Here is a 12595-nt window from a genome sequence, read left to right as displayed (position 1 = left end):
CTCTGTATTGCCAGCGGTCGCGGCTGCTACGGCGCGCTGGCGGGTCCATTTCCCTGGGCCGAGAAAGCGCAAGGCGGCAGGCAGCGACGCGCTCTGTCGCCAAATCGCTGATGGTAGAAACAGATGTTCTTGCCGCCGTGCCGGCGTGTAGCAATCCCTGCCGTCAGCAAGGGGCGGATGCTCTGGGGGAGGCAGGTGGTGGCGTGGAAGGCGTCGCCGGCGAGTCCGTAGCCACGGCGTGAACGTTGAAAGTGCGGCTAGCCAGGAGAATGCGATCCGCTTCTTCAGCCAGGGAGCGATAATCCTTCGCAGGCAGAAGCGGGGAGTTTGCGAGGACGGCTCTCACGGCGGCCGGTAGCTGGCGGAGGAAGAGGTGGGCGAAGAGGAATCCCCCGTCATCCGGCCCGAGCAACGACAGCATGTTCTCCATGAGCTCGAGCGCGGTACCGCCACCCAAGCCTGACAGGTTGAGGAGCTTTTCGGCTCGTTCAGCGTCGGAGAGGGCATAGCGCCGAAGAAGCAGCTCTTTAAGGGCGGCGTATTTCCCTTGGGCGGGTGGGTCCCGGAGGAGCGGCATCGCGCGGCGGGTGGCCAGCGGGTCGAGTGAGGCCACCACATGGTGATACTTCGTGTCGTCAGCCGAGATGCCGCGAAGGGCGAACTGAGCCTCCACGTGCACGAACCATGACGGGGGTCATGGAGCCAAAAGTCCGGCAGTTTCAGCGCCACAGCGAACGCAGCTGCAACAGGAGGCGGAGGTCCGGCGGCCGCCGATGCCTCCAAAGCGGAGTCTGCGTTATCTGCGGCCCGTTGCATGCTCGAGTCAGGGGTCACCAATGTGGAGGTAAGCATTACGACACAGAGCTCTCAGTTCACACTCCTTCTTTATTTGTCTCCAACATCAACTGGACATATCGCGCCACAAAACAGAAGAACACACTTCCTCAACACTGGGTGTGAGTGGAGCCCTCTAGTGGTCCACCACAACGTATTAAAAGAGTCAAAATGGTCACAAATTGAATTACTAATAAAATCAGCAAATTAAATTTTAATACTGACTCTTATCTTTTTAAAGGTAAATCTTTTAGATCAGTGGCCCCCGGTCTGTGAGTCATTTGGTACCGGGCCGCGAGAGTTGAGGCTCGGGTGTGAAATTCATGGTCTTCAGGGTTTCTATCATTATTTTTTTTCGGTTTCCCTGGGTCTTTTCCCGTGTGTTATGAATAAATCTTCTTTTTTGGGGTGGAGCGGTACTGCTTTTATTTTGTTGTATTTATCCGCGACACCTTAAAGGCCAGTCCTTAATATTGTCGGACATAAACCGGTCCATGGCGCAAAAAAGGTTGGTGACTGCTGTTTTAGATCACTACAACATCCTGATTTGGATTGGTGAAGCTCACATCATTTTCACTTACATGTGACATCGCTCCTAGGATTCGGCTCTGTGGAATAACTGAAATTCAGATTTCACATACAGTTTTGTTTCTTCCACAAATTCCTACAAACAGCCATGAACCTGTATTTCCACAGCATTTTACAGCGACGCTTACTGATTCCACTTTTCACCAAGTATTTTGTTGCTATAGTGAGATTCATGTGTATACATGCAAAAATGCACAAACTGGGACAAGTGTAGACTTTCCATTGTGGATTTTAATGCCTGTATTTGTTTCCAGATTGAAATTCGCTGCACTAAGGATGGAGAATGGACAGCAGAATTTGTCATGTGTCCCAATCTCCAGGGATCTTGTTCTGCTCCTCCAGATCTCAACTCTGTGGAGTACAGCTGTGACCATGGGATGGCTGTTGGTGAGTGTGACCTTTAGATTTTCATTCTTTCTGTGAAACTAAATGAAACCATATATATCAGTTTTGGCTTATCTGGATGGACACTACATTTTTTCTACTTTATTATAATTCTTAGACCTCTACATTATTGTGTTTCTCATTTTAAAAAATGCTGACAAAATTAATAGTATAGATTAGATAAATATGTGGAACACATACAATTTCTTTAAGTCAGACAATACATGAAAGAAAGAAAATGTTCTGAATTAGGATTATTGTTATTTGATTTGTGTGGGGTCTTTTTCTTTTAGGTGCTGAATGCTACCCAACATGCATTATGGCTGTAGACATGGACCTACATGACCCGGCGGTTCTGCCCAATGGTACTACAGTCAAGTCTTTGAAACACTGGATGGTTCCCAAAAAAGTTCAGGTGAGATACCTTTGGAGTAGAGTATCGGTATACTGGGGGAATGTGAAGTTCAACACATACCCAAACATGGAGTGGACACATCCTTAAACAGGAGATCTTCTGGTCTTGTCCTCTATGTACTGAAATGTTGTGATGAATGACGAAATGCTGAATTGAAAAAAGTTGTTTGTACTTTACTTTGCATGTCATCATTTTCCAAACCAAAGCAACCCAGATCCAAACCATAGATTTCTAGGATCGTAGATTTACCTACTGCCTCTTAGAGAACCACTCGATCCCAAGTGACATCCCAAATTACATAACTTGACTAGTGTGACTAGATTTTTTTGGTTTTTCCAAGCTCAGCAAAACAATATATTGTAACATGCACAATGTTGGGTTAAAAATAGTTCCTTTCCATCCTATTTCAGACATTGTGTTTATTTTCTCAAGAAAAAGTAGAAACTTTGGCACGATGTTGTCACAAACTAGCTCAAGGTATGTGACAAAGAGGGAGTCCACACAATAAGTTTACTCAAATAAGAAAATTTGTTGTTACTGGAAGGTTGATGCCAGGTAAAGTGGTAATTAGTAGTTCTTCTGAACCAGCATTTATAGCCTGGAAGGCCAAGGTGAGCTGGATCAGCTGACAACCCCTTCCTCAGCCAGCCAATAACCACCGAGTGTATGCCAGGAGGTCCTTTGTAAATGTGACACCCCTCTTGCTGTCTCAATGTCACAACAATATTTTTTACAGCGTAGCTATTGTTTCTTAAATGTTGATTTGAGCTACAGTTTACATGATTCACTCTTGATGCATATATGATATTCATACTTTCAAAGTTCATTGATTAATGTTGAACTGTGATCGCAACTTGCATAACTGGGTGCAGCTGTTTCTAGGTTTTTGTGATAAACGATGAGCTTGTATGTGGTGAAAAATAACATGTCGTGATTGGTAAAAAATAACCACTACTGAGAAAGACGCTGTGGTTTTTGCTACCATTTGGAAGCACATGGTAGGTGTTACAAAACTGTTGTTGTTTTGCTCACTTGCTGCCATGCGACTGGTCCAGAGCACCGTGAAAGCTGATACATTGACAAACAGTGAAAAGATTTTTACACAAAAACACCCATCAGGATGAATAATGTGTCCAAACATCTGGTGCTCTGAACAAAAGCATGAAGTAAACTGAGCTACTGCTCCAGACTGATTCACCTTTACTGATAAGCACAAAACTAAGATTGTTCACAGTTTGAAGCCAAGGAAAATAAAATGCTGAGCACTTGCTGCCATACATTTTGCATCAGAAGTCGCATGTCTTCTCTTTCTCACTTGTTAGTCACTTGTCCAGAGATAATATTAATATCTCTGATTCCTCAGAGAGTCTTTTGCTACCTAAATACTTGAAATCACACTCTTGCAACCCAAATTTTCGATCGGCTTTTTTGACAATAGTCTTCCCTATTATCATCGATCAATCAATCAAATCTTTATTTTGAACTTTTAAGTAAATAAGTGTTAATACACATACAAAACCAAAAAAACAAAACGAAACATGAAATCAAAGAACGCCAGCATGATAAACACATAAAGGCTGATATACACCATTGAGCCCTGTTCTCAAAAACTAACAGATATAACTGATATAATTGATTTAAGAAGTTAGTGCTGAAAGTTAAAAATTTTTAAAACATGTTTAGCACCATCTTTTGTCAGTAAGGAAAATGACATCGTGTGGTTGGTTAGTTACAGCTAATAGACTTACATTAGTTTAGCTAACTAGTGACAGAATTGATAACTCAGAGGAAATATTTGAATATTACCTCTGGACAAAACATACCCATCAGTGGAGGAGACTGATGGGTATGTTGAGAAAATGATATTCTTAGACTATCTCCAAAAGTTGAATCTGTTCATCTGGACGTAGCGTTTTGTGGGAGAAACGTTTCGTCACTCATCCAAGTGACTTCTTCAGTCCAGATGAACAGATTCAACTTTTGGAGATTTACTTTCCTGGATGATTGAGAATGCATCAAGAAGATATTCTTAGACTACTATTCAGTTCAATTCTATTTTATTTATATAGCGCCAAATCACAACAGTAGTCCCCTACAATAATACATAGAGAAAAACCCAACAATCATATGACCCCCTATGAACAAGCACTTTGATGATAGTGGGAAGGAAAAACTCCCTTTTAACAGGAAGAAACCTCCAGCAGACCCAGGCTTAGGGAGGGGCGGGGCCATCTGCTGCGACCGGTTGGGGTGAGAGAGGAAGACAGGATAAAGACATGCTGTGGAAGAGAGACAGAGATTAATAACAAGTATGATTCAGTGCAGAGAGGTCTATTAACACATAGTGAGTGAGACAGGTGACTGAAGAAGAAACACTCAATGCATCATGGGATCATCATCCTACAGCCTACACCTATTGCAGCATAACTAAGGGAGGATTCAGGGTCACCTGATCCAGCCTAGCTTTAGCAAAAAGGAAAGTTTTAAGTCTAATCTTAAAAGTATTAAAAAGAAATACATGTTCTGTGATTTATAAGCGGATATATATGAGAGTTTATTCATCCAACCATTCTCTTAACCACTTGTCCAGTTCAGGGTGAGTATCCAAGCTGTCACTTTACAACAAATGTGGTACACGCTGGAGATCGTCAGTCCAGAGCAAACACTGAGTGATGTTTGGGTTGCTAGGTTAGGTGTAAACCTAACCTAACAACATGAATGCCTTTGGATTTTGGGTGGAAACTAGTACCCAGAGAGAACTCACACAGCCACAACGAGGCCCCACACAGAGTAACAGTAGCTAAAAAGCAATGCAGCCATCATAAACAATAAATTTGTATACATTTTTGCATTTTTAAATAGTAATAGTTGAAGAGGAATTACCCTTTTTTTCTACATTCAGGTTTCAACTCCTCAGTCATGAAATTTTAGATTTGAGATCTTTTCTGTGGCTTTAAGTGTTCATTTGAAGTCCTAAATTGAGACCATAACATGTGCTCGAAAGTAATATGTTGCAGTGTGTTTAGTTAGTAAAGAAAACACAGAAATATCAGTTTAATTTTCAACAGAAACCATTTCAAGTGGTCTGTAAGTAACTCAGAGTGTCTAAAAATTAATCTCTGTCAAACTGCAGCTGACATTTTCCAAATTCATCATAGAATGAGCTAATGTGTTTTATATCAGGTATCTGATTGAATCACTGGCAAGATAGTATCTTTAGGAGTTTTTTAGAAAACATTTTTATTCCCAGCTGCATCAGCTAATCACCCAGCAAAATTCACTACATGTGTATGCGACTGTGTCCGTTATCATTCAGGACTTGTTGGATTACTGGAAATCGCAGGCAGATAGTGAGCGTAAAGGTTCCAGTTGACGTCAAGCCTTTTAGGAATTACACACATTTCTCATAGTGTATACACAGTGTATACAAGTCGCCATGAAAAAAAAAAAAACTTGGAATGTCAGCTCATGGGTCTGAGTTACAGGGTTGTTTTGCTTCAAAGGCGGGTCATGTTACTCAATCTTAGGAGTCGCTTCTACGTTAATGCTGTTGCAAACAGCGCTCCAGTTTCGTCTTACTTTTGGGTGGTCAGTCAGCCCACCAGCCAGTTTTTCCACCCTTGCCAAGGTCAAATAGTTGGATTGAGGTCTGGTTTCTTACGCCATATCTCTGACACTGCCTTGTGATTTCGAGGGATTGTGTTATCTCAAATACTTCGGAATCAGGTCTCCGTTGCTGGGTCAGGCTGCACAGAAAGTCACAGGGGAGGATCCACTTTCTCTGTCCATATTTGTTAGTCAGTCTGCTGTCTACTAACCACCTTGTAAATTCTTTGGGTCAAAAAATGGCAGAAGACCACAGCCTCACCCAAAATTAACCGCAAAATTTTGAGTTTTGCATCTCCTTAAGTTGTACAAAAACATGATTTTTCTTGCATGACAAATACATCAAAAAAACAACAAATATTCATAATGTACTGCACATGTCTGTGAAAACAATAGGATATCTATGGCTTCCAGTCAGAATGAATGCAAGATGTAGTTTTATTCATTTTTATACGGTTCAAGGCAAGCGAGGGAAATTGACTTGCTGCGAAGACAGTAACTGTAATCTGCCTACAATATTAGGAATGGAATTTCATTGAAAGCACACAGGGGACAGGTTTTACACACTGTGGTGTTTTCTTGTGCTTTCTTCAAGTCATCCATCGGTCAAATGCACAATTTTGCACACAAGACACTAAATTAAAATCAACGAGTAGGATTCCTTTCATCATGCTTTAGATAATTACTGGTAACTCTAAAAAGGATTAATTCTCATCTAACCCCAACTTTTTAGACGACATCCAATAATAATGTAATAGTCGCAGTGACATGTGGTCATTTTTACGGAAAGGGAAGCGGAGACGATGGCTGGCTTCATGTCAGAACATGCTGTAAAGCTCTATGCTCCAGTGTAAGAGTCTTAGCTAAGAGACAGTTCTCGACATAATAACGCTGATAACACAACAGTCATGTTACCAAGCCCGATACAATATCAATGAAAAATAAAGGTGGTGTATTAGTGAAACAGCTGGTCAACCATGGGATTAACGTGACAGTGCTGGTGAGGTTCTGCACAAGTTCAATTTGATAGTTTTATTAAACTGAGCATGACAGGCACTGACGCTGCTCTCCATCATGAAGGCTTTCTTTGCTACTGTGCTTCTCTACGTTACACATTGGCTTCGGTGGTTAGTAAGAGAAAACTGATAAAATTACTAATCACACGGTGCTTTGTTACTTGCTGATGCTTACTCTGTTTTCTGACAATATGAAGAGTAACTGATCTCAGAACAGTGAAAGCAGAGCCAGTAGCAGTTTGTCTAGCATGCTAGTCACCCCTTAGCTTTCCATGAAATTACATAGGCTTATCTAAAATGCACATGCACAAACAACAAGAAAAAAGGTCTTGCAGTTTATGAGGCATCGTTAACGGGGCATGGATACTGATATGAAATAAACCAGTTATGCTGTAAATTTCAATAGAGTCACAGGGAAGCAGAGTTAAGTGTGCTTAAGAGACAGTAACGACCTACAGCTACAAGTTAGCAGTAATGTAAAGGATGGTGCGAAGATGCCAGTAGCATTGTGACAGAGTTGTATTTGAGGTAAAAGCAGAGAGACACTCTAACGTGGGTCCGGTTAAATTTATGTCCAATTTAGGGCTTTACTAGTCAAGTATTGCCTGCCCTGCTTGCCCTGATGGAATGCCGCTGAATAGTAGTAGTCTCAAAAAATCACCGTTAAATAGTCATTCCACAAGATCCATCAAATTCAGTCATAGAAGTCACACTTATCAACAGACAACAAAGTGGTTTTCATATTCAAAATGTATATCAGACACTCACTGATGCCCTTCCTTTAAAGGTCAACTGAAACTCAAAGAAATTGCTATAAAAATGTTTTTGTGTCTAAGTGTAGTATGATTTTCTATGGCAAAGACTGCAGCTATCCATTTCCTGTGGCTGCATTGCTTCACTAGTGTTGTTGTGTGCTTTGTTTCCCAGAGCATAGTCTGCACAGGGATGATGAAGTGGTACCCTGACCCTCAACACATCCATTGCATCCAGTCCTGTGAGGTAAGCTTGGAAGCAGCCAAGCAGTTCTGAATTAAACTTGGACATCTGAAGTAACTCTTTTCTTTTTCCTCCAATCTACTGTGCGTAATTCTATTACACACAGTTGTCTTTGGTAAAGTATCTGTGTAATTCTATCTGAACATAGTGCGTCTCAAATGTGCTTTCACATGCTACGAAAGTGTAAATATCAGAAGAATCTCATTTGGTTTTGCCCATATCTCAGCACTCTGTTAGTGCTGAGATATGGGCTAATTAATCCTAAAAACAATTGCACATTTTCTGGGCATAACCACTTTAAATTTACTGTCTCAGACGGAGCTTTCCAGTAATACTAAACATGAAGCAGAACATGCCGTATCCCTGTTCTCATCACTATTTAAGATACTAGGGCCAGTGTGTGATGTGCTTCATTTTCATGATGACAAATCATAGGCAGAAACTGATGTTCTCACACTTTACAAGAATCCCTTTCAAATCTGGCCAGAGAAGCTTGTTTTTCCAAGGGGTCCTGGCATTGCCAAATGGTGGATTGCCTGCCAAGCCTAATGGATTATCTGAAAAAGGAAAATAAATTAATCACTGGCTTATGCTAGATTTAGAGTCATTATTTAGGCAGACTCAAAGCTTAGTTTAAAAACAGTCTACAACAAAGACAGATTTTAAAACAAAGACAATTTTCCAGTGAATCTACGTATATTTGCAAAACATTAGTCAGAATTATTTAATTGGATACCTTTAATATTTCACTGTACATTATTTAGTGGGCTTTGTCATATGCTGGTGGCTTGGAATTCAATACAATAAAAAGTCTAAACATTGTGCACAAATAGTTCAATTCAATTCAATTCAATTTTATTTATATAGCGCCAAATCACAACAACAGTTGCCTCGGGGCGCTTTATATTGTGAGGTAGACCCTACAATAAAACATACAGAGAAAAACCCAACAATCAAATGACCCCCTATGAGCAAGCACTGTGGCGACAGTGGGAAGGAAAAACTCCCTTTTAACAGGAAGAAACCTCCAGCAGAAGCAGGCTCAGGGAGGGGCGGGGCCATCTGCTGCGACCGGTTGGGGTGAGAGAGGAAGACAGGATAAAGACATGCTGTGGAAGAGAGACAGAGATTAATAACAAGTATTGTAATAGTGTCAAACTGAACCGGAATCAGCAACACAAATATAGTCCCATGATGTTATGCCCTTGGTAAAAATATAGAGATTTACACATCTCCAAACTACACCACTTAGAGAATATTTAAAATGGTTTCTAAAGTGACATTCTTCTTCCTTTCGATTATTCCCGTTTTTTCATTTGGTTTTTAATATGTTAATCACGGAGAATTTTCTTTTACTTGTTGCATCCATTTTGCCTTTAATTTCAAGAGGCAGCTACTAATGCGACTGCTTTGACATTAATGTGACAAATTAATAAAACTGGAACTTTTCTGGCTCTGTAAATGTCCAAGTCAACAAAAAGTAAAATTTACATGTGGTAGTTCATTTAAGCTAGCTATGTAGCACTTATTTTTGCAACTAGTAGGATTATTTCCCTATCCAGATCAGAACTTACTGAATGGCTACTATTAGTCATCTTGATGGAGTAGTATTTTGGCCATTTAAATTATTTAGAACCAAGCGTTATTATTTTTTAATTCTCATGGTCTTTCCTTGTGCTCTACCTTTCAAACTGGTTAGTATTTAGTAGTAGTTTATTTGTTCTGACATAATCAACACAGTTCATTAGGTGATGCCATGTGTCTAAGGCCACTGTAGCATAACTATAGCAAGACTTGTAGTTTGTATTCTAATTGAAAGGTGGTTTAATGTGCAATTTAGCATGCATTTCAGTTTACGAATACTGTAGCAATGACAGTAAATCACCTAAATTCATAAAACCAGAGAGTTTTTATTTGGCATTTGCCTTCTTGGTTCAGAAAAGGCTGGAACTACTGATGGAACACATAAACTGTTGATGTCTCATGGTATTAAAATATTCTTCCCACCTGCCAGCACTTCATTTTCCCCTTCCACCTTCCCGTGAATGTTGCTAGGCAAAACAGTTGCTTATAGCCCACTCCTCCATGACAACACAGTAAATTATACCAGACCACATGTGCTGCATATGCTCTATGCTCTCATCCAGATGCCATTGCACCCTCTTTGCACCTTGCCTCTGTTTCCACTCTTTCTTAAAACCAACATAGACATCTCGTCAGCCCCCCCGTGCAACTGCCATACCAAAACTGTTTTATGTAATGTTTTATCTGCCTTTCAGTCCCATAAAAGGATTGCGTCACAGAAAAAGACATGTCTTCACTGAGATCATAAGAACAAAGAATGTAGTAAGAGTGTGTAACAGCAAGCCAGAGAAATGCATTGACTTATGCATGACTTCATATAAGGCATTTAGGCATGGAGGATAAAATCCATCTGCTGACAACATTTGGTAGATGGTCACAGTGCTCCCCTTCATCTCATCATAAAATGCTGTACAGTATCTTTAAAATCAGTAGTAAAGTACAGCTAATGAAGGATTAAATGTTTAAGCAAAACATGGATAAGGTATATCTGTGTTTTTGTCATTTAACAATAGTTCTGCATAGACAGACAGACCTACTGTGAATGAGTGTTGTGATCTACCTGTGCAAGATGCAAGCTATACTATAAGTGTGACAGTGATACAGGCTTCCTTACAGTTGCCAGGTAATAGCTAAAAATGTGGTAATGATGTGATTAGAAATGGACCTGTTGCACTACATAGAATTATTTATCCATCCATCCATTGTCGGCCACTTACCCAGGTTTGGGTTATGGGGGCAGGAGTCTAAGCAGAGAAACTCGGACTTCCCTGATCCTGGGCTCCTCTTCCAGCTGGGCACCGAGTCATTCCCAGGCCAGCTAATAGTATAATCTCGCCTGTGGCTCATGAGTCTGCCCTGGGTTCTCCTCCCGGTAGGACATGCCCGAAATACTTCCCCTAGGAGATGTCTAGAAGGCAATCTAATCAGATGCTTGAACCACCTCAACTGGTTCCTGTCAATGTGGAGGAGCAGCAGCATCCAAAATGACCAAGCTCCTCATCCTGTCTCTAAAAGAGAGCCCAGGAAGCTAATTTCAGGTGCTTGTATCTGCATTTTCATTCTTTGGTCACTACCCAGAGACCATAGGTGAGGGTAGGGACATAGATTGACCGATAAATCAATAACTTTCCTTTCATGCTTTTATTTGTTTTTTTAAAAGCAAAGCTGTATAAAAGAAGTTTACAGTCTTAACATCAGAAAAACAGCCACCTCCCAAATATACATACCTTTAAAACAAAGACCAAAGAAGCATCAAACAAAGAGTAAAACTCCTTGAACTGTCCTACCTGGCAGAAGAAATCTTTTCTTTTCTTCTCTTCTCTGTAAGTGAGTCATATGGAGAAGAGAAAGGGGGAAACAGTTTTCAGTAGGATGTGCAGTGAGTGGGGTCGGGCCATGTAAAGATTGATACAAATTCCTGGTAGGAAATAAAATAAAAAAAACAAGCATATAATATACTGCTGCTTGACAGCAGAGTGTTTTCTAGAATTCATACCTGTGTTATATAAACTTGTGATGAAGAGCTTGGCAGGTGTGGATGACTACTCAGAATATTCGTGTAAGTGGGGTGTGGGATTGGCTGTTTCTGCTTTTTATGCCTGTTTCTTTTACATTGATTGGAGTGGAATTAAAGATAATACACAAACCAGCTGACCTTTTAATTACCCGTACGGGACTGAAGTGGATAGCCAGTTCTTGCTGTTTTAATATTGTTCCTGGGTCTGTGTGTTTCTTGTGATCACAAGATATTTTCTGCCTGGAAGGGAATGTAAATACTAATTAACCTCAACATGAGCCCTGGCCTCCAAATTAACCTCATCTGGGCAAAGTGTGGGGTCTGCTCATTTAAACAGTTTTCAGCAAGGAAGGACAAGCATGGGAATGCTGACAAAATCCAGAATAAAGGTCAGAGCTGGAAATTTCAAATTAAACTTGCCATTAGGCTAAGCAACTTTGTGTCATGCATGACTGTCTTAGATTATGAAGGTTATTCAGAGATTTACATACAAGCTGTGATTTTAGTGAAACATCTGGTGCAATTACTGGTAAAGTATTTACTTAGAGACAGAACAATTAAATAGATTTATTTTTGTCCATGGCCATTTAGTCAGAAAAGGCAAGGGGATTTGTCAAGTAGGGAGTTCTTTGAAGTGAAGAGAAATATCCAGAAATCTTCTCAGCAGCTGCTCTCTCCCCCTGCGCAGGTTAGGTAAAAGTCTACTGTTAGTCTTTGAAATATCTCCATCAGCTCATCAGAGGAAACCAAAAGTATCTTTGGCACTCAGCACTTATTTTCATATTGTTGGCACGTCAGGCCCTTCAAGCCCTTAAGGTTCAGTGGAAAACATTAAAAAGGCTTTCATCATGACGCGTTTAAGATTCTGTGTAACTTTAATTCCAGAAATTTGCGTGCCACTCCAAAGTTTCTCCAGCAGGACTCCCACACTGGCCAAGGCATTGCAAAAAACAGTTTACCCTAAAAGGTATTCTAAGTAACTTAAAGCATATCAGTCATCAAATTATGTCCATCTACTTTATTTATCCTAGTTCAACTGAATGTCAAACCAAACCTAGATTGCTAAATTGCTTTGAGGAATCTTTGTAGTCATTTTTACTTCATCACAGTGATTCAGCAGGACTGTAAACTGCATATAACACTTTACTCACCTCT

At 40.5% G+C, this 12595-nt stretch overlaps 1 protein-coding gene across 1 annotated transcript in view; it reads left to right on the top strand.

The window, feature by feature from the left end:
* The window catches only part of pappa2 (pappalysin 2), a 103302-nt gene that overhangs the window by 83140 nt on the left and 7567 nt on the right, over positions 1–12595 (top strand). Inside the window, exons 23-25 of the mRNA XM_005457971.4 lie at positions 1677–1809; positions 2100–2221; positions 7771–7842. Coding sequence (XP_005458028.1) covers positions 1677–1809; positions 2100–2221; positions 7771–7842 — 327 coding nt within the window. The remainder of the gene's footprint in view (positions 1–1676; positions 1810–2099; positions 2222–7770; positions 7843–12595) is intronic.

This window comes from Oreochromis niloticus, linkage group LG18 (assembly GCF_001858045.2).
Source record: "Oreochromis niloticus isolate F11D_XX linkage group LG18, O_niloticus_UMD_NMBU, whole genome shotgun sequence".
NCBI classification, from domain to species: Eukaryota; Metazoa; Chordata; class Actinopteri; order Cichliformes; family Cichlidae; genus Oreochromis; species Oreochromis niloticus.
Note: the sequence above shows the minus strand (reverse complement) of the source record. Positions and strands in the feature narration are given on the sequence as shown.